Source organism: Emys orbicularis, chromosome 7 (genome assembly GCF_028017835.1).
Source record: "Emys orbicularis isolate rEmyOrb1 chromosome 7, rEmyOrb1.hap1, whole genome shotgun sequence".
In the NCBI taxonomy this organism is placed as follows: Eukaryota; Metazoa; Chordata; order Testudines; family Emydidae; genus Emys; species Emys orbicularis.
The window spans coordinates 98,365,594-98,393,102 of NC_088689.1; the positions used below are offsets into that span (position 1 = coordinate 98,365,594).

Below are 27,509 nucleotides of genomic sequence, written 5' to 3' on the forward strand. Positions count from 1 at the left end.
TCCCCCCCTTGGTGTGTGCGGGGAGTTAACACACTTCCCTTGGCCTAGCTCCCATGAGCCTCATGGGCTCCTAGCAGGGTGAAGGGGGGTTGGTTCCCATAAGCCCTTGGGGCTCCCAGCAGCGTGAAAGACGATGGTTCCCATGAGCCCCTGGGGCTCCTAGCATGGGGGGAGGGGTGTCTACCACACTCCCAACACTGACTGGGGTTTAGTCAGCACCCTGCCTCGCGCTTGCCCTGTCACTCACCAATCAGAGAAGGAACGCCCCGTTAGTTGATAGGCCTCATAGCCCAACCATGACCGCCCGCGCAGCGTACTGCCCAATGAGAGCGACCCTCCGCATTAACGTCACTACCAACCACCCCCGCAAAGTACGGGGTCTTCCAACGACCTTTCCAAAATCTCTAAGGCGCACGGCGCGTGTGGCAAGACCCCCCCCAACCAATCCCGACGCGGCTCGCCATCCCGAGTGCCCGCCCTCCGTCTCTTCATCCAGTACCAACACGGACAATGAACTAGGCTCCCGCCCACCGTGCCATACAGCTAGTACCGCGCCTTACGTTCCCAGTCAACCAATCATAACTTGTCTTTCCCCCCACGCTGCTCACCCATCCTGCCTCTCAACCATTCCCACCGCAGTTCGCTGCAGAGTGATATATCAGCTGACCTATGCGCGTTGCCTCCACCACTCGACCGCTCTCCTCCAATCGCTTTCCTTCACTGGAGCGGCTCGGCCAACGGGCCGCTGCGGAAGGCCAACGGACGTAAGAGTCTGCCAATGGAAGGACGCGCGAGTGTGACTGACATCTCCGCGGCCAATGGCTTTCGAGAAGCTTTATGAGGTGCAAAGGCTGGAAGGTTCGCGAAACGCGAACGCCGCGAGCTGAGGAGACTCTAATGGCGGCGACTGGAGCCAACGCCACGCCGCTAGGGAAGCTCCATCCACCCCCACCGCCGGGGAAACCGGGCTACCCGATGCCTCCGCCGGGTCCCCCAGGGCTGGTCCTTCCAGGGCCCCCACCTCCACCACCCCCAGGCCCGGGCCAGGCCCAAGCAGCTCTGCTGGGCCCCATGGCGGCTGCTGCCTACCCCTTCGCCGCGCTGCCACCGCCGCCTCCTCCGCCACCCCCGCCCCCTCCGCCGCCGCAGCCTCAGCCCCCGCCGCAGCAGCCGCAGCCCCCGCCACCCCCACCCCCGCCTCCTCCCCCGCAGCAGCAACAGCCGCCGCCTCAGGCCGGGGGGCCTCAGCCGCCGCCTCAGTACGGGCAATACCGGTATCCGTCCCCGCCGCCGCCCCCGCAGGGCCACGAGCAGCAGCAGCCGCCGCCGCCGCAACAACAGCAGCAGGATGAGAACGGCCCGGGAGGGGGCAGTAATCACGGTGAGGGGCAGAGCAAAAGGGGGCCTCGGGGGAGAGGGGCAGGGTAAAATGGAGGGGGAGGAAGAACTGGGTTGGGTGGGGGTCAGTTATATGGATAGGGTCGAGGCTGGCATGTAGAGGAACTATAGGGCAATGGGGCTATATAGGAGTATAGTTAAGCTCAGCAGGGAAGAGATGTGGAAGTTAAGGGGCTGGAGTGGTGGGGGATACACTAATGGGGCAGTGCTAAGGGGTAGGCTTGGGGCCTTTTGAGGTTAGTTGGTAGCATAGGCTGAGGGGGCAAGTTTGGAGAACGTTGCACTGAAAAGCAAAGGGATGGGGGGGCTTGAGATGGTCCATGAAGGGGCTTAAATTTAGGGGTGGTTATAATTTTGGTAATTGTGGGATGGGATAGAAACTGCAATGGTGTAAGTTTGGGGTTTAAGGGCTTATGGGATGGGAGATGGCTATGAGACTATGTTGTAGGGGTATTTGGGGGGGATGAGGTAGATTTGAGAATGGGAGGAAAAGATGATGTTGGGTGCTCTAGGACAGGAAAGAATTTGGGGCAAATAAAGGGTTGGGTGGGATGGGGGTATAGTAAGAGTAGGTAGAGAGTAGACTGGGAAAGGGGGAAATGAGGCACAGTAGGAGAAAGGGATCTGAATCCTGCCAAATGTAGGGAAATGGGGACGGGGGCCAGGATGGTGTTGAGGTGGTGGCTGCTCTCTTTTCTGAGGGAGGGGGAATGAGGAAGAGAACATTTTTCTTAATTGGTTGGAGAGACATGGTTTGGGGTAAGAAGGGAATGTAAACAGATCTGGGGGTTGGTAACTTAAATGGGGGTTCTAGGTAACACACGTGGGCATGTGCTAGTCAGGGGAGCTTTGGACACACAATAACTGCAGTTCCTAAAAAAACAACAAGGAGTCTGGTGGCACCTTAAAGACTAACAGATTTATTTGGGCATAAGCTTTCGTGGGTAAAAACCTCACTTCTTCAGATGCAGACTAACACAGCTACCTCCTGATACTTGCAGTTCCTAAGGCACTGAACAGCCTGAGATGGGTATTCTTGGAAGAGACAAGGCCTGGTGTTGTCTGTAGGAGTTAGCAAATACTCATACAACCAAAATGGAGGTCTCTGTAGGATTGGGAAGAAATGGAGGATAAAGGCTGCCCTGGTCTCTTTAACTTCCTATTTTTATTAGTCTCCCCCTTTAGCTAGATGATTAGGGATAGTTAGTCCTGTTAAGCTTTTAATGTTTTCTAGAAGAGCACATTCTGGAAATGTGTTCAATCATACGACAAAATGCATGCTCTTCTGGCCATACCTGTGTGAAAGCAAGTCATAGATCAGCATCATAAAAAAAAGGGAGGATTAACAATTTCCAACACTACTGTTCAAGGAAAACTGCTGTGGGGTTTTAATAGTTTCCCATCACATCATCCAATGTAAATATCCCTAGAAGGTTTACTGTTACCTTCAGGGATCTTGTAATGTGTGCAGAGAGACTGAATGTGAAATGGTGCTGTGGGAGGCAGCCATGTTGCCTTGCTGACGAAGATCAGAACTGCAGCGTTCCCTTTAAAAATGGTGGCTGAAGTGACTAGAAAAATGTTAGTTGGATTGGAGAGCAGTTCTTTTGCTTTGGAAAGGTGATCTTGAAGCATCTTCCTGTTTTCCCGTTTGTCTTGCCTTATGGAGGGGCATAACTTTGTAGTTGATACCACTGTTTTGTTGAATTTCAATCTCACTGCTGGTTCTACCCCTTGCTGATTTGCAGATAATAAATAAGTCTTAATGTGGCAACATTTGCTGATTAATTTCTGCCCATGCTGCTATTATCTATATTATGGTAGCACCCCGTGGCCTCAACAGAGAAGCACTCCCACTCTGTGAGGTGCTGTGCAAACATGGTGACAGTAAGATTAAAGGCTAAATAGACAAGGTGTGAGAGGGGAAACAGGCACAGAGAGGTGAAGTGATTTGCCCAAAGTCACATGGCAGGTCAGTGATTAGACTAGAATATAATTTTGGTTCAGTGTGCTACCCTGTAGACCTTACTGCCTTTGTGTGCAGTTCTCCACATCCCAGTGAGAGTTTTGGTATTGAAAGGAGTAGGTAGCCTTGACAGTATTTCTGACTTGAGGGAATTGTGTGTGCTCGGTGTTGCAGCTATTATTGCTTATGTAAGATGTATGTATTAAGTCAAATTGTATGCATGAAGGTATTTCTACAAAGTGTGTCTAAAGAAGGATGCTTGACCTTAGATTTCCCTAATAAGAAGCGGAAGAGAAGCAGATGGAACCAAGACACCATGGAGCAGAAGACTGTCATCCCAGGAATGCCCACTGTTATCCCTCCTGGACTCACTCGTGAGCAAGAGAGAGCTTATATAGGTAAATACACGTTCTTCCCTTTTTCCATCTGATCTGGTGATCCTGAGACTATTTCTGGTTGCTGAGTGTTTGGAAAGTTAACTGTGTTTTTTCTAGACTTCAGGTTATTGTGGCCTTATTCCATAACTTCAAATCAGTAATTCACACATTTTTGCTCAGTTGTGTCCTGTTGCAGGTCCCCTGTCGTGCTTGTGACAAGAGTAGTGTTCTCCACAGGCATGGTGAAAATGGAATGCCTAGAATAGTTTTTGTAGGGGTGGGGTGGTCCTTTCTCTAGGTATATTAGCCTCTATTCTCAACATCTATTTAGTAATCTCATTACAGTCAGTGGGGGCCTCTAGGATTACCTCTCCAGTGGAGAACACTGCCTGCGGGTACCTCTTTCACAGCACAGCCTTGCACCAGAAATCCCCTCAAACCTAGTCTGACTTCCTTTTGGGCTGCTTAATTTTTTTTTAAAATGACCTCTGTAGAAGTTCAATTTTTGTGTTCAAGGTGGCATTGGTCATATTGGTTTTGCTCTGAGGGAAATTGAGAAACTTTGCTTCTGTTCTTTGTGGCAAGAAATCTAAACCTTCAGCATCTCTTCTAGTTTAGAGCTCTGCTAAATGAGCTCTATTCACATGCACACAAACTGCTGGGAAAGGGATACTGCTTAGACCTATGGGAATGAAGGGTTTTGAAATGTTAATTGTGAAAACAAGGAATTTCAAAGGTTAAGATTTGTCTTTGGGACTACATCATTCCTGTATGGGAATAAGAATGTTTAAGTGACTTGGTTTATAAATACAAGGTTTAACATTAACTTTGCCTTCAATTGCAAACAGTGATGCTAAATTCACTTTTCATGAACTACCAAATATAAGCCAGGAGGGTGAAAAAGGGCAAGAAAGTCCTAATCTGTCTGAGACTTCGCATTGTCACATGTAATTCTAGTCCTTGCATTTTACATAAAGCAAGCTCTTCTTCACAAGACAGTGTGATCCAGTTCATCTCCCTCGGGTTGAAAATAATCCTTGGTTTCTTTCTTCTGCATAACCACTGAGAATTTTGACTTGCTTTGTAACTAGTCGTCTTGTTCAATGCTGAGATCTGGTTATGGTTTACTTAAGTTTATTAATAGTTTACTGTCAAGGTTGCTAGGTCAGTTTCTAGACTGTGGGTTTTGCCCTTGATTCTGTCAGTTTCTGTACCAGAATATCTTCTCTAGGCAGAAATATAAAGCAGATTTTGATCCAGTATCATAAAACAAATATCTGATATTTAAAGGAAGAGCCAGGTGTTAGCTGCATTGACAGCTTCTGCTCTACAGAAGGAAATGAGACATGAATAGTCTGACTTCCAGATTTTCTGAAGTTGCTGTTTTGTTACTTGTGTAGAGCCCTATGTGTACGTGCTATTTCAGCAACAAAGCTAAGACATGTATCATGCCCCAAAGAGCTTATAATGTGTGCATAACTTAAAACACAGGATACGAGTTTGGAAGAGGGAGACATGAGGGATTGAGGAGGAGAGATGTGGGGTTTGGGGGATAGGCAGAGCCAGGATTGCTTGAAGAACAGTTTAAAGAAGAGACGTGATTGGTAGGCAAGGACAGTGAGTGTCCCAGTTTCTCAGAGGCTCTAAATATCATTTGAAGGGTGTTAGAAGTGCAAGACATATTGCACACAAAAAGAAAGCAAGGTTTCTGTGCCAATGAGGCAATCTTAAATTGGAACCGTCATAAAACTACTGCCAATTGGATGAAATAACTGCAGCTCAGAATTCTCAGTCTATGCTAAGGTAAGAAGCAAATGTAACACCAGCACTTTTATTTAAAAATAATAATAAATGGGGCAGGGATTTTGAAAAGAAATAGTGTGGATCAGATTAGCACCCCTCTCCCACGTGCTATTCAGCTTCTCCAGAAATTAACCAAATCACATTGCTCAGGGTTCAGAGATCCTGATCTTTCTTCTTTTGTACAGCGTCAGGCACCCAGAACTGAGTCAAGCTTAACTGCTTGTACATTTTAGTAATTTACCATCTGAAAATGGACCCTGAATCTTTCTGACTTACCTTGTCCATGACCTATAACAGCAGCAGACCTTTTGGAGTCTGTACATAGTGTGGGTTAGTTAGCATGGTACAGTGCATGCAGTTTCTGTATGTTTGTTTTTATTTACCTTAAGGAGTTCTGTTAAGAATAAAGGCATGCACAGGTGCATGGCCCATGTGTTTTTGCCTTAGGAAAAGAAATGAGACCTTTTCTAAACTGGTATGTCTGACTTCAGCAACATTAATTCAAGTCACATTTTTAATTGGCTCTGAAATCATCAGTAAAATTATTTTGATATTTACAGAAATTGTTACTCTGCTATGGGAAGAAGAAGTCCAGTAGGACAGTGGAATTGCTTGCAAAGGCATCTTCCATTAGGCCTGGAACTAATACCAGTTTTAGCAGGTCAGAAAGAGTTTTGGCTTCCAGTGACTTGCTGGTTGTAGTCTCAGAGATCAGAAAGTTCTTTCTGCTAACCCCATTTCAGTTGAGTACTTTGCTTTCTAATTAATAATCCTCTTTGAAGAAGGCTAGCTAGATGTAAATAAGATCAATGTGGGCCTTTCTGGATTCCTGCTGAACTTAGCTGGCTGACATAACATTGTGCGGGTCTCCTTCGATTTATTCACAATATCAGTCGTCCATTGCAAAGTTTCCCGTTCTTCATGCTTTGATGTTAAGATTTGAGATGTTATTTGGTAACAATGTCTTTTTTCCATCCTTTTTTCTTTCCTAACCTGGTTTCTTCCAGTGCAACTGCAGATTGAAGACCTGACTCGTAAACTGCGCACAGGAGACCTGGGCATCCCCCCTAACCCAGAGGACAGGTTGGGAAACAGTTTTAACCAGCTGACAGTAACACTTTTACCTTTTTTAATACATTTTTTTGGTGGCATCATAATGTGTCAGTTCAATACAATCCTGCTGTAGTCAGATGACTGCAATGCTCTTTGTGGAGGAGAGCTGGGGTTTTTCTGTTAGGGAAGATGGAATGGAACCAATTCTAGCCCTACAAAAACCACAGGGAAAAGGGTAATAAGGGTATATCATTGTTTTTGATTTTCTAAGCTTGTAGGTTTAATTAACCTGACTTGTTTTAAGGGAAATTAAGGTAGCCAATTAATGTACTTTTTCAGGGTCTGACTTGTGCACATGCCCAGTATCTAGAGGTCTTTCTCACAGGTTCACCTTGCAAACTTTTAAGCACTATTTTATTTTAATTTTTTTGTTTTTGCATCATTGAGTTTGAGCAGCCTGGAAACATACTCTGATCAGCTTATATGGCAGAGCTTTCTGCTTGGTGGTTGAGGATGATTTTTTAAAAGCCAGATGAGTTTTCTAACCAATTTCTTTGCTGCCAGCTATTGTACAGCATTGGCCAACATCGGGGAATTCTGGGGACTCAAGGTGGTGGGGGAATTCCAGCCTCGTTTACTCTTTTTGAAGTGAAAACGTTGCAATAGGTTTTTGGACAGCTGTGGCTATGTTGGGATTCAGTGACATTCTGAAAAGTAACAGCATTTAACCACTTTATTTTTGTAGTTGGGTTGTTAGCATGGAACAACAGAGTCTGGTTTGTTTACCGGAGGGGAGTAAACCCCTCTTTTCCCCCCCAATCTTCCAGCTGGAATTTGTTGTGTTATAGCATTTAGCACAACTGAAGTAGTTTTGCTTTTAAAATGGGAGTGAAACCTTCTTTGGCTTGAATTCTACCCAGCTGAAGGTGTATTAGATCAGTAAGATGATGTTAAAGCCATTCACTTCTGCATCTTTGTTTAGCCTTGCTAGGAGTCAAATTATTATGCCTTATTTCCTTGCAATAACTAGTTTTCTTTAGCACACAAATTTTGCACTCCCTTTGCACTTTTTACATTACAGGGCACCACTGCATAGTGTCTTTTTGACTATTAACTTTCACCATTATTACAAGTTAGTAGTAAACTTTGAAAGATGTTTTTTTTTAATCCTTTTATTGTCAGGAGGGAATAGATGTAAAGTCTATCCTTTTTCCCTTGCTCTTGGTTTTTAAGATTGAGTTGGGGCAATTGTCCTAACTTGACTGACAGATTGGCATTTCTTATGTGAACAATAACCCAGACTGATGAGGGGAGAGTTATTGGTTTCTTAATTTTTTCCTGTGAAGGTGAGGCATTGCTGTAACAGCCTTTAACATTTTTAATGATCAGTTTAGCAAAAGAGCCCTTAGCCAAAGTTGTCTGATCTGTCAAATAACAAACCTGTTAGTGGTTTAAAAAAAACAATTTATTGGAGTTTCTGATTCAGTTACAGAAGAGTCTAACTCTTAATTGCTCCTCAGCAGTTCAACAGAATCAAATGCATGAAATGACTCTTAGCATTAATTTCTGAAGGTGTAATCTCAAAGTTAAGCCATTTAATAATTCATTGTTACTTGAATTCTTTAAAATGTGTTTCTAAACCAACTACTAGCTAACATGAGTTTAAAATGCTTAGTAAAAACAAGCTGGGAGGGTGATATCTTGTATTTTTGTGTTGCTCTCTCTGCTATTGGACTGTGTTACATTTATTCAAATCCTAGAAATGGAGGTGTAATTTAGACATGATTAGTCCTGATCAAACCTGACCTTTTATTCCATGTGTTGATGGTTCACTTTAGGCTCAGAAGACAGTGGGATCAACTGATTTTAATCCTTGCTCTAACCCGGTAGAAAAAGTTTCTCTTAACCTAAAACAAGGGTGTAGGTTTCTGATTACTTCCGGGATGTATTTTTTTAATAACCTGATCCACATAATCTCTTCACTTCTTGCAGCTAATCCTAAATTTTCCTTCATGTTTTAAAAAAGGTCCATAACTTAATCAAATTTCTAGGAGTGTGACTTTTTTCTTACCGCAAACACAGCTGTGGTAAATCAAACTGACTCTTTTATTTTAGCTTTACAACATTTTGCTGTTAAAACAAAACAAAAAAAATTCTGCTTTCTGGGCATCTAAACCCTGTGGAGAAAACAGGGCTCTCCATAGAGGTTTACAGGTCCAGACTGTGGACCAAGAAAAGGCGGTTTGACCCAGCCTCTAAGCCTTAACACAGAAAACAGGTTGAGAGTCGGCCTTGAAGCTGCCAGCACAATGATGGAAAAGCCAGGACAGAAGCCATGACCGTCTCTCTACACTGGGGCAGTGAACTAGATTTAATGGGTGTTGCCAGCAGGATTAGTCACCTTTGATTAAAGACTAATCTCTTTTGTTACTCTGTTATGGTGTTAAAAGTCCACGTTTAACCTGTTTAACGCATTACCTCCTGCGTTAGGAGTCTCTCTAAACTCATGGCTGCATTGCCTAGTGAAGCTGGAAAGTTTGTTCTCCGTGCGAATTAACTCTCTCCACCTTCCCCTTTAAAATCATGAGCACGCTCGTGGCAGAGTTGCTGTCATTGTAGCTGTTTACAGCCTTGCTACCCCCATAAAGCACCTTATTTCCCCCCTCCTCGTGGCATACAGTGTTTTGCTGCAACCTCCTTATCCATGTAGTCATAAGACAGGCATGAATGAACTTACACCTTCCTTTCCTGTGGTCTTAATAGCACATTTAGCTCTGATTTGCCTAAATTATGCTAGGGTTGAGGGGAAGCTGTACTTGTAAGTGGCCACTTGGGTTTGACCACAGGAGGAATAACCATGGGTGTTTTCTGCAGGTCCCCTTCCCCTGAGCCCATTTACAATAGCGAGGGGAAGCGCCTGAATACCCGTGAGTTCCGCACCCGCAAGAAGCTGGAGGAGGAGAGGCATAACCTCATCACAGAGATGGTGGCCCTCAACCCGGACTTCAAGCCACCAGCTGATTACAAGTAAGTGGAGGGAGAAGATCCTGCCAGATGTTATGGGTAGGCCTTTGCACTGTCATTCCTGGACGGTTTCATCCTGTCCCAAAATCCAAGTTTGACTATTGCCCTATTACAGATGGTCCCAGCTTCCTCTGCACAAGTGCTGCTGTGTAAATAGCTCTTTGGTGACCACTGCTTTATAGGTAGATCCCAACCAGTTGATCATAATCGACTGGACAATCCTGGGAACTCCCGCAGTTGACTATGATCTCCGGTGGTGTAGCGAGGTTGCTCCCTGCCTGTCCTGGCCCCACGCTGCTCCCGGAAGCAGCCAGCGCGGTCCCGAGGTGGGGGGGCGAGGGTCTTGGTGCGCTTCTCCTGTCTGCCAGCACTGCCCCCACAGCTCCCATTGGCAGCTGAGGGGGTGATGCTGGCAGAGAGGGGCAGCATGCAGAGCCGTGTGCCCCATGCCCCCCATAGGGGCACGTTGGCCCTTTCTGTGAGTGGCGTGGGGCTGGGACAGCCTTCACCTTGCTGCGCTGCCAACCGGGAGCTGCCTGCGGTAAGTGCTGCCTGATGGGAGGCTATGCCCCAGTCCCCTCCCAGAGTCAGGACCCCGAACTTCCTCTTGCACCGCAGCCTTGAGCCGCCTCCCAGAGCCAGCACCCCAAACCACCTCCTGCACCCCAACCCCCTGCCCCAGCCCTGACACCCTCCTGCACCCAGAACGCCCTCCTACAGCCCTGAGCCCCCTCCCAGAGCCTGACCCCCCTCCCAGAGCTTGCACCCCTCCCCTCCTGCACTCTGGCCCCAGGTTCAGTCCGGAGCCCCCTCCCACACTGCAAACCCCTCGGCCCCCGCCCAGAACCCGCACCCTCTCCCAAACCCCTGCCCCAGCCAGGTGAAAGTGAGTGAGGGTGGAGGAGAGCGAGCGATGAGGGGAGATGGAGTGAGCGGGGCGGGGCTTTGGGGGAAGGGGCAGGGTAGATCCTGGGTTGCCCTTAAATTCAAAAAGTGATTTTGGGCTTAAAAAGGTTGGAGACCACCGCTATAAAGCGTATAGCCACTGTGTTTCCCTGGACTACCAATGCATTCTGAACTGGGGAAAGAGTTCTGATCTCAGCTGGCTCAGGTTCCTTGTGGAGGTGTCTGTTGGCTAGCTATATGCAGGTCTCGATGATCACTTTTTGATTTTTTTTCAGGCCTCCAGCGACCCGAGTGAGCGATAAGGTGATGATCCCACAGGATGAATATCCTGAGATTAACTTTGTGGGGCTTCTGATTGGACCCAGGTGAGCTGCTACTCGTCTCTGTGAAATGAGGGTAGTTCAGAGGTGATCAAATTTGGAGTCCAAGAGTTTGGCAGTAATGGACAGTGCTGGCTTACTTGCTTATGCTTGAGAGATGGTGCTGGTAAAAGCACATCAAGACTCTAGCAGATAGATGGTGTGACATCAAGACCAGAGCGGAATTGGCAGCCTTTAAAATGGTTCAAAACATGTCTCCAAGAGCCAGGCTGAATGTACTATGGGATTTTAAAGGCAAAACAATCCAAGTAGCTTTACTGCCTTGCTGGGCGCTTGGAAGCTATTCTAGTTCTAGTCTCCACCCTGCAAGCCCCCGTATCTTAATGTAGGACTTCGTGGCACTGAAACAGACTACCTGTCATGTTATCTTCTGACAGGACATCCTTGATAGCATGTCTGACATAGTGTGTTTATGCCTTCTCTGGGAATGCAGAAATATTCCTTGTGTTTGAGGAGTGTGTGCTTGGCATTGACCTAGTGCTGGATATACGCTGGGAATTTACACCAGCATAGGTGCATCTCTCAGGAGTGTGAAAAATCCATACCCCTGAGAGATGTGCTTATGCTGACCTAACCCCTATTATAGACAGCACTGGGTCAATGGAAGAATTCTTCCAGTGACGTAGCTAACGCCTTTTGGGAATGTGGCTTACCTATGCCAAGAGGAGACTGCCTCCTGTTGGTATAAGTAGTGTTTATACTGAAGTGCTACAGCAGCAGTTGTGCTGCACTAACGGTTTAAGTGTAGACATACCCCTAGAAATGTTCTAAACAGGGTGGTGTTTGGGGTAAAACTGACCCCACATGAAGAGAAGTACTTGGGGCAGTGATACAGTCACATTGGGAGTGAAGTAGCATCGGGGGGGAGTGGAGAAATCCCCCAGTTGGCATGGGAATAACACAACCATTTGTTCTACAGAGGTAATACACTGAAGAATATTGAGAAGGAATGCAATGCCAAGATCATGATCCGGGGGAAGGGGTCAGTGAAGGAAGGGAAGGTGGGCCGAAAAGATGGCCAGATGCTGCCTGGAGAAGATGAGCCTCTTCATGCTCTGGTCACTGCCAACACCATGGAGAATGTGAAGAAGGCTGTGGAACAGGTATAAATGCAAAGCTCAGGATGGTCAAACCAAAAACATCTGGGGGAGTCCGTCTCAGCTACGGTAAAAGATCACATTGTGGAAACTCAACTCAAGCTTGCCTCCTGCATTGTAATCCATTGCCAGCCTCTTGCTCTGCATACTTGCTTTTATTTTTGAGGCAAGGTGATGAAATAAATAAGACCTGTCTGGGAACTTTGGAGGAAGATTCAGTCTCAGCACTCCACTCATAGGAGCGATATGGAGGGACATAGGAAAGGAATTGGAATGAGGGGGCTAGCTTTATCATTGGCCTGTAGGGGAGCTGGAATTCTAACAGTGGTGTAGACATGCATTTGGGAGCTGAATTCCTCGAAGGCAGATAAGGGTTTGAGCTTGATACCACTAAGCAACATGTCTCTTCCAGATCCGAAATATTCTGAAGCAAGGCATTGAAACACCAGAAGACCAGAACGACTTGCGGAAGATGCAGCTGCGTGAGCTGGCCCGGCTTAATGGGACGCTGCGGGAAGATGACAACAGGTAAGTACCTGCCTGTTGGAAGTAGCAAAGTCAGTGCAGCTGCATATGTTTGCTGCTGCTTGAGTCAAGCTGATCTAATTATGCTTTGTTATCGCTTAGGATCCTGCGGCCATGGCAAAGTGCGGAGACCCGCAGCATCACCAACACCACTGTGTGTACCAAATGCGGAGGAGCTGGACACATTGCCTCTGACTGCAAGTTCTCTAGGTAAATCTCCCAGGCCAGCTTGTTTAAGCAATCTTCTGTCAGCTGTGCCTGCTCATCATTTGTGTCAGCAGATGGGCTCTGTGGTTGGAATGCTATAGCTTTCCAGAAGGGTGTCTTGGCAGCTAATTGCAGCAGACCATCCTGCTAGTCCTAGGAAATCATGTACTATCCAACGCAGAAGCACTTGACAAATCAGTCTTCCTCTTAGCACAATACCCAGGGAAGGGGTAGGAGTTAGCAAATACTAGGCTTGGAAATTAATCCTATACAATACCTAATGGTGATTAGAAATGGGGGTCCAAACCAGCCTCTGATTGGGATGAAGGAACTTTTCCTGGGATAGGTTATTTCTTAACTGTAGGGTTCTGGTACCTACCTTTTGAAGCAGCGGCTAGTGGCTGATGCTGGAGATGGGATTGTGGGCTAGATGGAGGCACTGGCCCAATCCATGCTGGTAGTTTTTTGTATTCATTTAGCTTCACAGCTTACTCCATATGAAGCCTAGGAGATGAGAGATGTAGCTTTGGATCCATCTGTCCTGTACAGTGGACTCAGCTCCCCTCCCATAGCACTGGTATCTGGAGTGTGTGGCTTAGAGCAGTGGTTTTCAACCTCCGGTCCACAGACTATCTAAGGGGTCTGCGAAAGGTGACTATAATAATAATAAAAAAAAAAAATCCAGATCCTAGAAAAGGCATTCTGATTTTCTGATCAATCAAAAGTATGTGAATGCCTCCACCTACAGGTCAAAACCCCAAATTGTTGTCATTACCATAGAAGCCCACAGTTTAACACCCTTTCTCATGCTGCATCAAATGTTGTGTCAAGCACATGCAACTTTTATAGTTGAAGTCTGTTCAGTTAGACTAAAAACTAACTTCTATGGTAGGAGTCTGCAGACCACAGGTTGAATTTCCAAAAGGATCTGCACCTCCATTTGAAATTTTTTAGGGGTCCGCAAACAAAAAAAAGGTTGAAAACCATTGGCTTAGTGGCATGTGACTTTTTGCTTCCAGACCTGGTGACCCTCAGTCTGCTCAGGACAAAGCCCGCATGGACAAAGAATACCTGTCCCTGATGGCAGAGTTGGGAGAAGCTCCAGTCCCAGCATCTGTGGGATCTTCCTCTGGCCCCACCAATACACCTCTGTCAAGTGGGCCCAGACCCTCGGGACCAGGAAACAACCCGCCTCCTCCCGTGAGTGATTGGGCCTTTTCACCTGCTAGTATTTGCTTGAAAGGAAACACCTTATAATAGGCCCCTTTTCTCCATCCCCATGCACTGCGGTGTCCGTCCCACAGCTTTTCAGTGGTGGTGACAGGAATCAGTCCTCTCTCTTCCCCCCCCCCCCCTTTTTTTTTTTTTTTTTTTTTTTTGGAATGGTTCATAGGGAGAGAAACAACTGTGCAGTCAGTTCTGGGTTTTGTCCTATTTTTGGGTGCTCCAAACTATGTTGAGGGGGTTGGAAATTCTCATGTAGAGAGAATGAAAACGTTGGGATTGTTTAGAGAACATAGATCTATAAATGAATGACCTAGAGAACGGAGATCAAGAGTTTCTGTTCTCCCTGGCTCGCAGTACAAGCACAAGGGAACACAGTGAAATTGAAAGGTGGCGATTTCAGAACGAGCCACAGAAATACTTTTCCACACTACAGATAATTGCCCTGTGGAGCTCATTGCCATAATATTGAGGCCAAAAAGTGAGCTAGGTTAAAAAAGGATTGGACACTTCTACAGACACCAAGAATATCCAGAGTTACAGTAGTCAATGTTAACAAGCTTTGACAGGGATGTTACACCACCTGCTTCGGAGCTTACACCAGTCTGTAACTGGTAAGGAACAGGGTGAGACCTAATGTCAAGCAGGTTATCCCACATCTGCCTGATACAGGGTGTGGTTTCTTGCACCTTCCTCTGAAGCGTCTGGCTCTGGCCACTGTCAGACAGGATATCACACTAGATGGACCCTCCAAGTCTGGTCCTGGCTTGTAGTTCCCGTAATACGACAGTTAATAGTTAGCAGTCTGGTTCCACCTTTCCTTTCTGAAGTACATGATAAGATGATGGCTTTGATTGTATTTAAAGGCATGTCTGAATAGCTCCTTTCTCTCCCCCACTGTAGAACCGTCCTCCGTGGATGAACTCCGGCCCCTCTGATAACCGGCCCTACCATGGGATGCATGGAGGACCTGGGGGTCCAGGTGGGCCTCACAACTTCCACCACCCCATGCCCAACATGGGTGGGCATGGTGGCCATCCAATGCAGCACAATCCCAATGGCCCACCACCCTGGATGCAGCCACATCATCCAGCCATGAACCAGGGGCCACATCCTCCAGGTCACCCGGGCCCCCACCACATGGGTAAGTACATTCCAAGGCACTGCGGGTACGTGGGGGTTGGCTTGGGCGGGGACTGGTGTTGGGGGGTGCTCTGTAGTTGAGATGCACTCCACTAATCAGCATGCTCCCTCTCAAAGCAGAAGGGTTTATCCTTACAGCCTCAGGGTTTAGGCTACAGCAGATACTCAGACCTCAGTGGTTCAGGAGCCAAGTTAGTGATCAGCATTACCCAAAAGAGCCACAGCAATGTGAATGACAGGAGAATTATTTAGTGTTTTTACACACACGTGCACATACACTCTCACAGCAAATAAGTTAATAACTTAGTGCAAGTTGCTAACTTAATTGGTTAATTGGGCAGAGTATCCTGATTCACTGGGCTACAGTGTCTGCATGGGCTCTTGTCTGTGGACAGGGCTGTTAGCTAACGAGTTGACTTGTTGGGGGAGATGGGGGGAGAATCTCCTAGTCTCATTAACTGGCACTAAGGCTACGGTCTTTCATTCCCTCAAGATCAGTACCTGGGAAATACGCCTGTGGGCTCTGGGGTCTATCGCCTGCATCAAGGAAAAGGTGAGTGTCTTGTGTCACAAGCCCTTAACCAAGTCACGATTCAGTGTCGCCTCGATGCCCAGCCCCTAATCGGCCGCCCCTCTCCCTTGCAGGTATGATGCCGCCGCCGATGGGTATGATGGCCCCGCCGCCCCCTCCGCCCAGTGGTCAGCCTCCCCCGCCTCCCTCTGGTCCTCTCCCCCCATGGCAGCAGCAGCAGCAGCCTCCGCCGCCACCTCCCAGCAACAGTATGGCGTCCAGTACTCCCTTGCCATGGCAGCAAAGTGAGTAAGAGCAATTCTCTTACCTTCATCCCCATCCCGCATGCGTGCGAGAAAGGGACACTACCCCACTCACCCATATGGTTACATGGGTGTAGAAGGAGGGGTAGGGGAGGTGGGAGCACGGCAGCATGTTTGCAGAGGCTGGGGTGGTACAATTTCCCCATCCCCATTGCTGCTCTCCGCTGCCCACTGGCCGGGAAACACTGTCATAGCAGTTAGTTCCCCTCTGCTGCTTTTGGGAGCTGCACTCCTGCACCCCACTTGCCCAGCTGTCAGCTGTGTCAAAGCAAAGATGGAAATAGCTCTCTGCACGTAGAGTTCTCCATATGACTCCCTTGCCCTGACTGATGCCAGAGAATGCTCCCTACACTCCCAGGACCAGTAGTGCCCTCTGTGCATGTGGTGAGCCTGCATCCCATGACAGTCCAGTCCCTTTAGCGAGGCTGACACTTCCCTTACCTGCAGTTACTCCGAGCTTCACCCCTGATCCTTTCAAGTGACCTTTTTCTTCTTTAAATCCCAGATACGACGACCACCACCACCACGAGCGCTGGCACCGGGTCCATCCCGCCATGGCAGCAGCAGGGGGCTGCGGTGGCGGCTTCTACGGGGGCCCCGCAGATGCAAGGCAACCCCTCCATGGTCCCTTTGCCTCCAGGGGTCCAGCCTCCGCTGCCGCCCGGGGCCCCGCCTCCTCCGCCGCCGCCGCCGCCTGGCTCCGCGGGCATGATGTACGCCCCGCCCCCTCCCCCGCCCCCCATGGACCCTTCTAATTTCGTCACCATGATGGGGATGGGGGTGCCGGCCTTGCCACCATTCGGCATGCCCCCCGCGCCTCCGCCACCCCCACCACAGAACTGAAGGATGGATTTTTTTTCTATTCAATTGTCTCATAAAATGCTGAATCTCACCTTATGGAGCCAGGAATCGGAGGGGAGAGGCACGTGAAGCCAGGCTGCTGGGAACGTGCCAGAGATTACATCTCACACCCTCCTCCTTACTCTATTCAGAATGAAGGCTCGGGGCTTTGTCATGTCCGATTCCTGTCCGACTGGTGTGTTTCGGTAGCAAAATCCACACTAGCTCTCAGGGCACTGTAGCACGGAGTCTCTCTTCTGAAGCAGGGGCTGCCGGGGCTCCCAAAGTGAGATTGGAGGACTCTGGGAATGCAGTGAGGACACTCCCTCAGCAGGAACCTGCCTGTAGCTGGCTGGTGGCCATGTTGGGAGAAAGGACAGTTCTGTGAAGCGACGCAACTCTTCCCTTGAAGAACGCGGTCGGAACGCTGGCTCCATATTGTGAACCTGTTTACTTTATTTCCTCTCTCTCTCTCTCTCTCTCTCTCTCTCTCTCTCTCTCTCTCTGCGACTTAGATTTTAAATCCATCTGAGGAGAGCAATGCTCTCTGAGTCTAGACTCTTTCCAGCACTGCTAGTGCCTGTAGGTTGGAATGCGGGCAAGGGGCAAGCAAATGGATTTTAGAGATCTCCTTGGACATGACTTCATACCACAGGAAAGAGGCCGGAAAGTACCATAGCTGATCTTTGGGCCCTGTGAACCCCAGCGCTAATACACCCCAAGTCAGGGCTTTGGCTTGGGGAGGGTTGTTTCTGTCAAGGGGCTACTATACCAGACAATAGTGGTAAGCATGCTGGAGGGGTGGGGTCCATTGTCCTCTTAACTGTGGGTATTGGAATGCCCCATAGGGAGCAGTAGCGAGTTGTTAGTGGTTAATTGGGTAGTTACGAGGTTTCAGTAGGCACTGAGAAGGCCCTGCTACTGCATACACTCAAGGTCCATTTGCTTTTCACTTGCCATGTGCCTAGAATCTTTTTTAACATCTGAATGTTTTGTGGTCTGGGGTCCCCTTGCCCCCCAAATTGGAGCGATTTCTGTTGATGATAATGTGTAAAACGCTCTTCCGTTCAGTCACCCGCAGCCATTTCTTACTGCTTTTTGTGTATGAATAAAACTGCATTAGAGGGGAGGTTCCAATGAATAAAAGCAGTTTTTTTATAAAGGCCTCATTAATTCTCCGTGGACTTGGATGGGGGAAACCCATTACCGTTTGCTGCCAACAAGTGGTGCTATGCTCCACTGCAGGAGTTGGGCTATATTTCTTAAAGGCAGGGTTTGGGGGGTATGATCCCTTGCACATTTGTATGGAAAGTGTGTGCTCCTGAAAGCTCAGCTCTTCTTGAGGCCTTCAGCCTTACAAACAGGGTCCTTGCTGCGCTGGGAGGTCAGTGCCACAGCAGCAATCCAACTGCAGGATATTTCTGACACCCCTGTTGCTGGGACAGGGTTGGGAGGGCTGCGTGATCTGCTGTCACATTGTCTGACCCATTAAAGGTTCACTGGCTCAATTAACACTTCATGCTCTGTAGTGCTACCCACTCCTTAAGCCAAGGGCTAGCTAAAACACCAACAAGTCTTGCATGGCAATACTGGGTGGCGTGGTTCGTCCAGTCACTGCTACCACAGTCTCCATGCCCATGGCAGATGTGAGCAGAGATGACTGAACCTCTCACACTAGTCCCCTGAGGAGCATTTCTTCCACTTCACTGCAGTGTGCAGTTCCTCCTCTAAGCATTGCACATCATTTGTTTGGGTAGGACCAGCAGAATATCCCTGCATTGTGCCAGTTTCCCTAGTGGATTTGGGTCAGGAAAAGCATGCAGTGGCTGCATATAAATACTTCAGTTGATCATCTAGCTCTGATACAACTATGGGCACAGTTGACTTAGAGGTGTAGTAAAATGGAGATTTAGATTCCCTCTCACTTGTGTAAATACTAACAAGTGTGAATGGACAGAATGACATCAGCCCAGGTCTGTTTATTGGCTGAGTCTCCGCTATGTGGTGCTGAACATCAGCCTCTCCTTCCATCTTTGACTCCTTTAAAAGAAACTCGGTGTTGGCGATGGTTGCAAAGTTACCAAACAGCAGCTAGATCGCCTGCTCTGATCACATGGATAGCACTTTAATCTCAGTGCACTTTAACACTCAAGAGTTAGGTCTCCCAGCTCCCCATGTAGGGAGGCAGATCGGTGTTTCTCCAGCAGTAGAATAGGGATGATGTGTTTGGAGTGCCTATTCACAAGAACACGTGGATGAGTGGCAGAGTTGGGGTTGGGATCGGGTCCTCTGGTGCCCAGTCCCTTGCTCTGTCTTTAGTGAAATTGACCAAGATACAGAAGCTTGGTAACTGTCTCAGGGCCACTGTGAAATAACCTGCTGGTGTAGTTTCTTCACAGCCTGCTGTAACTGTATGCTCTTGTTATCAGGGTCTCAACTTGTTTTTAATCCTTATTCAGCTATTGGCCTTACTGTGATTTTTGGTGTAAAATAAAACCCAATTCTCAATGACTCCTAGTCCCTATTCCCCTCCCAGAGCTGGGAATTGAACACAGGAGTCCTGATTCCCAGTGTCCCCTGCTCTAAGCATCAGCCCCCACTCTTTCCAGAGCCCATAGAGCCAGGGGTCCTGGCTCCCAAATCTGTCTAAGCCACACAGATCCCAGTCAGGAGGGGTATCCGCCACCAGTTGCTGATCATCTTCCTTGAGCTTCCAAGACCCTTGAAACAGGAAATTTTTTGAAGCAAAACCAAGCTGTGTGACAGGTGCCCAAACACGTCCCTTCTTCCTGCTTTACAAGAGGAAGATGATCTGTGGGGAGAGGTGGTGTGGCCCATGCGACAGAGTATTAGGACTCAGAACACCTGGGTTTGATTCCTGGCTCTGCCAATAACCCACTACGTGACCTTGGGTAAGACACTTCTCTTTGTGCCTGTCTCCTTTCCCACCTTTTTGTCTGGGGCTCAGGAAGCTACGGACTCCTCTTGTGACTGGAAACGGTGATCCTGCTTGGGTCTAGGCTGTAAACTTGACACAGGGACTCTCACCACATGTGCACTGTCCCTGGCATGACAAGCCTCCCCCGTTCAGTCGGGCCTGGGCTGCACCTTGTATGATGTGGGGGTAGAGGTGCGCTGGTTCGGTCAGGGCCTGTAGGCCTACCTGAATCTGAAGAGTCTTGCTCTATTGGACCTTTTTCAACTCCAGGTAGCTTGGCTTAAGTGCAGGAGAGTGAAAGCTTGTCTGCTCCTGCAGTTCAGCTGCTTCAGAGGCAGTGAACAGTGGTGGAGTTTGGGACAGGGGCTGAGGCAATACCTCAATTCCCCATGGGCATGGGGGAAGGCTGGGATTGTCCTGATGGGGTGCTGCGAGCAGCCCCATGTCCGACCCTGAAGCCACTGCTCTGCCAGCATTGATTCCTTTCCACAGCCCCTTGTTTCTGCCAAAATGTGGGAGGCTGGCGAAGTAGAGCCATGCAGACCAGGAAACAAAAAAGACTGTGCAATCTACCCATGCACTGGAAGTTCCTGTAGCTCCGAGTGTGGCAGAAATGTCCCCTTCCCGTTGTCCCTGCTCTGTGACCTATTGATGTGTGAAAAGCTTTGGTGAAGGAGCCCTTTCGTGAGTACGGCCGTGCTTGGAATATAAATGAGGCCAGCAGAGATGGTTTTGGTGGCAGTCATGGATACGAGTTCCACTCCAGAGGGCCGCCGAAGCGCTGCAGAGAAAACAGGCTGTTTATTTGATCAACAAAACAACCCCTTCCTATTGGAATTCAGAACCTGAAGCAGCCCCTCCCCAGCTCTTTGTTAAAAGCAGGGTGATCCTGGCATGCTGTAGACCCCCAGGTTTGAGGCATGCAATCCCTGGGAGCCAGCTGTCTCCCGTCGCCTGATGTGACCTGAAGGAGGGCAGACAGCTGGAGAGAGTGTCTAAGGTTCCTTTCTCCCCTGGTGCTGCAGGACAGGATTCGAGCTAGTACAGTCTGAGGAGCAACCTGTTCACCTGGATGTCCGGTCTGGTATCATCCAAGCTCCCAAAAGGGCTTTAGCTTCCCAGGGTGGGTTGATTTTTTGTAATGCAATGATTCTCAAACTTTTGTCCTGGTGCCCCCTTTCACACAGCAAGCCTCTGAGTGCAACCCCCCCCCCTACATTAGAAACATTTTTTAATATATTCAACACCATTATAAATGCTGGATGCAAAGCGGGGTTTGGGGTGCAGGCTGACAGCTTGTGACCCCCTGAGGGGTCCCAACCCCCAGTTTGAGAACCCCTGTTTTAATGGAAATGAAGTGTGCAAATCCCCTGGCACCACTGTCTCACCTGAGCCTTGTAGAGGTTAGTGTGCCTGAGAGTTGTCTTGGGTGTCAGGCTCTTGCCATTCCTGGCTCTGTCACAGCCTCTCTTGGGGCCTTGGGCAAGTTGCTTCATTATTCTGGGCCTCAGCTCCTATCTGTAAATAAAGGGATAATGCTCATTCTTTTCTCCCATTCTCTTCTGCTCTCTCTAGATGGCAGCTCCATGGGGGCTGGGACTCTTGCCCTGTCTGTCCAGCACCTGGCATGACAGCTATCGCGGGGGGGTCTGGTGGCACCCACCCTGCTGGGGACCCCTGAGCTTGGATGGGGCTGTTAATCTAAATGGACAAGGCAAAGGAAGGCCCCCCCACTTTACAGATAGGGAATTTGCACCCAGCCAGGAATGCAACTCTTGCCCGCATTCACGCAGGAAGCTTATGGCAGTGTTGAGCATGGGCCCCAGGAGTCTCCAGTCCCAGCAAAGAAAGGCACCTTTGCAGCGGGAAGTGCGGGGGGCGACACACTTGACTGTTGAGCTATTGATACACACCCCCGGCTCCTGACAGTGCTGGCTCCCAGGGCCTGCTCCTTGTATTTTCCCCACAAGCACCTTGGTGCTTCCTCCCCTAATGTCTGGGAGGAGCCACCAAACCACCCTTTAGGTGCTATTGCTAACAATAAAAGCAATGGCCATATTGACTGGAAGCACTTTGGGGCACGGCCTGTCGTCTTCTGTGTGTGAACAGCACCTGGTGCAGTGGGGTCCTGGCCTGTGCCTGGGGCCTTTTGCCATCCAAATAACTGCTGGGAGAGCTGGACACAGGCTGCTTTGCTTTAACGTGGGGATACCTTCCCCTCAAGGCCTTGGCTGGTATTTCATAGGGTTGAAGGCTAGAAGGGACTGTTCAGATCATCAAGTCCATCTTCCTATGCAAAATCCTACCCAGTGGTTCCTGCCCCTGCCCATATCTGGTGGTTGAGCTAGAGTGGGGCTGCCAGAACCAGGGCCAGCTCCAGGCACCAGCCCAGCAAGCAGGTGCTTGGGGCGGCCAAGGGGAAGGGGCGGCACATCGGGCTGTTCCGCGGCAATTCGGCGGTGGGTCCCTCTCAGAGGGAAGCACCTGCCGCCGAATTCCCGCTGAAGAAGAAAGCAGTGCAGTGGAGCTGCCGCTGGAGTGCCGCCGATCGCAATTGCGATCACGGCTTCTTTTCTTTTCTTTTCTTTTTTTTTTTTCCTGCCGCTTAGGGCAGCAAAAACCCTGGAGCCAGTCCGGGCCAGAACAACTCTCTGTGCTGGAGAATCCATCACATCTCAAAGTAAGTTGTTCCCATTGTTAATTGATCTTCTCCTCTTTACATCCCTCCACTGGCTTCCCCTTCTCCATCCTGTCAAACACAAGCTGCTTCTCCTCATCGTCAAAGCTCTTCACTGCCTATCCCCGCCCCATCTCTCATTCGCTAGTGAGCTGTCGGTTCCTGCCTCTGATCAGCCTGTGATGTCAACCACCACTTGTTCCGTTTTCAAACAAGCCCCTTGGTGCTTTCTCCCATGCTGTCCCTTGTGCTTGGGAGGAGATCCCCATAAACACCTGCAAAACCACCTCCTCCCTCCTCAAAACTCTTCTTTGCCGATAGTCCTACAAAAAAATTGACTGTGGCTGGGCTGCTGGTGGGCAGAGATCACGGCCTAGCGTGCTGACCAATATTGTCTCATTGTTTCCTCGTACTCCCCTGGCTTTCTGTATTCTCTTGTCTTAGTGTTAGGCTGTAAGTCTTTTGGTCTCTCTGTACAGCGCCTAGTGCGATGGGGTCCTGGTGCATGACTAGAGCTCCTAGCTGCTACCCCACTACAAATCATCTACCCCTCCTCACGTCCCAGAGCCCATCCTGATTTCCCACAGAGATTGCACTAGCTTCCAGTCCTCTAGTCTTTCTTTGGACTCTTGTCAATATCAAGCCAGCAAGGTTTTCTACCTGCCAACAGGCTCAGATAACTGCTAGGGTTGGTTCTTCCCTCTGCCTCTCCCTGCTCAGGAGTGGGGGCTGCAAGTGGCCTTAAGGCTCTGTGGCCTTTAAGGCTTGCTCTGGATTCCTGGTGGATTGGGTTTCCAGCCCCGTAACCAGAAGTTCTGGATTCCTGGCACTCGGGTTATCTTTCTCCTGCCTCCACGCTCTGCCCAGCATCACGCCCTACTCTGAAATCACCCGGGCAGATCCTTACAGGGAAACTTTAACTGGCCTAAGGGTGTGGGAGACTTGGAAGAGACTAGGACCCTCCCTATGCCAGTAAACTGTATTTGGTAGAGCCTGTGTCCCTAATCAAGCTCTAATGAGCCTGGGTATTAATAGAAACAATGGGCTAATAAGGTCTTGTAGGGTCAGTGCTTCTAATTTTATGCCCACTATACAAAGAGCAGAGGAGAGGTGACCCTGCCAGTCAGGACTGCTAGGTTCTACTCCCAGCCCTGGGAAGGGGGAGTGGGGTATGGAACCTGGGGAGGGGGGCTGGGAGCCAGGACCTCTGGCTTCTTTTCCTGGCTTGAAAGGGGTATGGTGAAGCGGCTAGAGCACCTGAGAAGCAAGACTCCTGGGCTGTATGTCTGGTACTGGGAAAGGAGTGAGATCTAGTAGGTTAGAGCAGGGAACTGGGATACAGGACTTGTTTCCCTTGTCTGTACTGAAGTTTCCCCCTTTGTGACGCAGGATGGTAATGCTTGTTCTGAAAGTTACAGCTGCCAAACTGCAGCCCAAGAGCCCCATAGGAAATTCTAAGTGTTCTGGCTCTCCCAGCAGGTCCACTGTGGTCTCTGCCTCTGAGGGCTCTAAAACACAGCGATTGTCTATAGCAGTGTTTCTCAAACTTTTGTATTGGTGACCCCTTTCACACAGCAAACCTATGAGTGTGACCCCCACTTATAAATTAAAAACACTTTTTTTTTAAATTTAACACTATTATAAATGCTGGAGGCAAAGCGGGGTTTGGGGTGGAGGCTGACAGTTCGTGACCCCCCCATGTAATAACCTTGCAACCCCTTGAGGGGTCCCAACCCCCAGTTTGCAAACCCCTGGTCTATAGGACCCTGCACATTGGCCCAAGTTGACCAGGAATGATGGTTGTGGTCCTTTAGCTGGTTCCGTAGCTGCCTGATTGTTACCCTCTGAGCCTACTCACTAGCAGGCATGAAAATGGCCAGGGCTCAAGGAGTGGGCAGGTGTGGGGCCTAGTGCATACCACCCATCTCCCCACTGCGCTCTTTTTTTCCTCCTCTCTGTTCAAGGGTGAACTGGCTAATGGTGTCACTTAAAAATACCACCACTAGGTTTCAGTTGAAGGCCTAGCTGCCCTTTAAATCCATGGGTGTCAGCATGAGCAATCCCCTCCTGTTTAATTTCACATTAGATTCCAGAGTGAACATGTGACTGGTATTTGCACTGCTGCCAGAGTGACCCCCGCCACTTGCATCTTGAATTGTTGCCAGGAGGTACCAGCGTGAACACTCCCTTTACATGAGGTGGAGCAGTTCATGCTGTTCTCAGAGCTGCAGACTCAGGCAGACCTCAGCCTCTAGCTGACCCTCTCTTGGCATTTTGAGGAGTGTCCTTACCACTGTAAGCAGTAGGGCCTGGATTGCTCTTTTCAATTAAATCCTATGGTCAGAAGTACTAGAAGCCAGAGCCAGTATCCTGGTTGGGCTCTGGGGGACGTTGTCTGCCACACCCCACGTGAGGCCTGGGCAGGTTGCTCAACTGTGTTTCTACATCAATCAGACTCAAGCCATTATCTTCTTAAAGGTGAGTCAAGAACAGGCCAAGCCCCATCCCCCGCGTGCTGCCAGGTGCACTAATCCTGCAGCCTTAATCTCCGCAGCCTGCTCGGTTCATCTCCTGGCTCGCTGGGAGCAGTCTCACACCTCAGGAGTTCGCACCTGCATTGGGAGTTCTCTGGGCTGGGAGGCTAGAGCCTCTGCTGGGAGTGGTGTGGGCCCAGCGCCCCAGTCCTGTTCAAGGGGTCACTATGCTGCAGGGAGCAGAGTCGGGGGGGGGGGATGTTAAAGGGTGCAGTCCCAACAGTTGGTGCTAATGCTGGTCCCATGCTAGAGGGCGCTGTGCTGCAGGGAGCAGGCTAGGGGATCAGTTGGGGGCACTCTCCGCTTGGTCAGTGCTGGCCCTAATGCCCCTGTGCAGCTGTAGGGGGTGCTGTGCAGCTGGAAGTTCCCATATTGCAGATGAGAGGTACAAAGAGGGTGAGAAGCCTTGGCATATTAAATGTCCCTAAACTTCATGAATGCAGAGTTAAGGTTGCCCAGTGTGCCCTGGATCCATCCACAATATGGAGAGCGGCTGAACTTAAACCTCTGACAACCAGAAAGAACCTTAACTCTGCCCCCTGTGCTGGCACTAGCCAGTAGTTTGATGGTTCAGGAAGGGTATTGCAAGGGTTAACCCACTATAATAAATAATAATAATAATTAATGGAGATATCCCATCTCCTAGAACTGGAAGGGACCTTGAAAGGTCATCGAGTCCAGCCCCCTGCCTTCACTAGCAGGACCAAATACTGATTTTGCCCCAGATCCCCAAGTGGCTCCCTCAAGGATTGAACTCACAACCCTGGGTTTAGCAGGCCAATGCTCAAACCACTGAGCTATCCCTCCCGCCCCCCTACTGCCATAGGGGGTGGGTTCTCCAGCTGTCGCCCTTCAGATCAGCCCTGGCTGCCTTCCTGGGAGGCCCTTTGGTCATATGTGAGTGAGGGGGTTCAGTGCAGGGGGAGCAAGGTGACGTGCTCTGGGCTGGGGGGCAGAGTAGATGATCTATCCGTCCTCCTGGCCTTCCAACTCTCCACTCAGGAGCGCCGAGGAAGGTATTGGAGGAGGTGCCATTGTTTGTGTTGGGTGGTATTGCGTGGACTCAAATTCCCGCAGTTCCCTGCCTTCCCTCCAACAGCAGACTCTGTCGGGGGTGTAGCTGTGCTGAACTGGGAGGGACTAGCTGGGGCAGCCTGGCACTGTGCTGCGGCAAGAGGGACTTGTGCTCCTTAAGGGATCATTTCAGCCCTGAGAGCTGTGGATTATGTCCACAGGGCTGCACCGGGGTCTGCTCGCCACGGGGGCCATCAGCAGCCTGGCGGCAGACGTGCCGGGGACTGAGTGACGACTGTGGCTCAGAAGAGATGCTAAGAGGAGGGATCATGTAACAAGCCCAGGGTGGGTTGTGTCATGGTGCCAGCTCGGAGCATCAGCCTGACCCAAATCCGAGTTTTGCCTTAGCACAGAGATGCTGTTTGGTCCCAGGGCTCACACGCTCTGTTCCCTGCAGCGTCAGCGAGGGCACGGCGCTGGTCTGAGGGCACAGCTGTGCTCCCGCGGCACAGCTCTGGGCTGCATCCGTGTGCCGCTGTAGTGCTGTAGCATAGACACTCCCTACGGTGCCACAAGAGTGAATGCAGTTAATGTACATCTGCGCTCCCTACCTGTATCTACGCCAAGCTTAGCTCCACCTAGCCAGGGCCTGAGACTTCACAGCCTTGTGTGCCAGAGCTTGGGGGAGCGAATTTTTAAGCACAGCCCGGGCCTGTGTGGTGTTGGCATGGGAGTGGGGTGTTGCCCAAAGAGGCCCCCCCATGATACAACCGTACGTCCTCATTGCCTAGTTTTCAGAGGTGTGTCTTGCTGTTCTCCACGTGGAAGGACACGAAGTGCCCCGGGCAAGCACAGCTCTGTGCTAACAAAGCTTGGGGCATTTAATTTCCTTCTTTGTTTATAATAATTTCTCACCCCCACCCCGCTCTGTGGCTCAGTGCTCTCCCTCCCCTTCCTGGGCTGTGATTACCCTGGCATCACAGACTGGCTGGCCCTTTAAGGTCAGCTGGGATCAGCCTTGCTGGTGACCCAGCACCTTAGTGATCCCTAGTGACCCCAGCTGGGTGTGATGGAGACTTCTAATTACAGACCCCAGCTGTGGAGGACCAGAGAGAGGACTACCCCATTAGAGCTGGGCACTCAATCTAGGGAGGAGAGCCAACAGGCATCAGCAAGGTGCCTTCTGAGGGAAGAGTTGGGGAAGCCAGGCAGGACAAGACCTCCCAGGAGAAGGGAGGCAGGCCGGTTGAGCTAGGGCCTGAAGGGAGCAGGGGCAAGAGCTGGGTCCCCGGGGAGGGGAGGCAGTGGGGGATCCAGCTGGGAGGAAACAGCTTGCGAGAAGCTCTGCAGGGCCCAGGAGTAGGAGCCGAGACCCTCAGGGTAGCCCCCGGGGATGGGGGAGAATGGTTAGTTGGCAGGGCTGGCTCCAGGGTTTTGGCCGCCCCAAGCAGCCAAAAAAAAAAAAAAAAAGCCGCGATCGCGATCTGCGGGGCAATTCGGCGGAAGGTCCTTCGCTCCGAGCGGGAGTGAGGGACTGTCCGCCGAATTGCCGCCGAATAGCTGGACCTG

General features: G+C 49.8%; 1 protein-coding gene across 2 annotated transcripts; it reads left to right on the top strand.

Annotated features, from left to right (window-relative positions):
* Positions 1–837: 837 nt before the first annotated feature.
* On the top strand, positions 838–17,942 carry SF1 (splicing factor 1). Of its 2 annotated transcripts, XM_065408749.1 has the most exons (13): positions 838–1,381; positions 3,634–3,762; positions 6,552–6,627; positions 9,472–9,624; positions 10,803–10,892; positions 11,827–12,010; positions 12,417–12,532; positions 12,632–12,739; positions 13,756–13,936; positions 14,864–15,104; positions 15,597–15,656; positions 15,749–15,919; positions 16,443–17,942. In XM_065408749.1, the coding sequence occupies exons 1-13, from the start codon at positions 838–840 to the stop codon at positions 16,778–16,780; spliced, it is 2,391 nt and encodes a 796-aa protein (XP_065264821.1). In that variant the 3' UTR covers positions 16,781–17,942. The 2 variants fall into 2 exon arrangements, with proteins under 2 accessions (XP_065264821.1, XP_065264820.1); XM_065408748.1 differs by lacking the exon at positions 16,443–17,942 and having other exon boundaries at positions 879–1,381; positions 15,602–15,656; positions 15,749–15,923.
* The last annotated feature ends 9,567 nt before the right edge of the window (positions 17,943–27,509 follow it).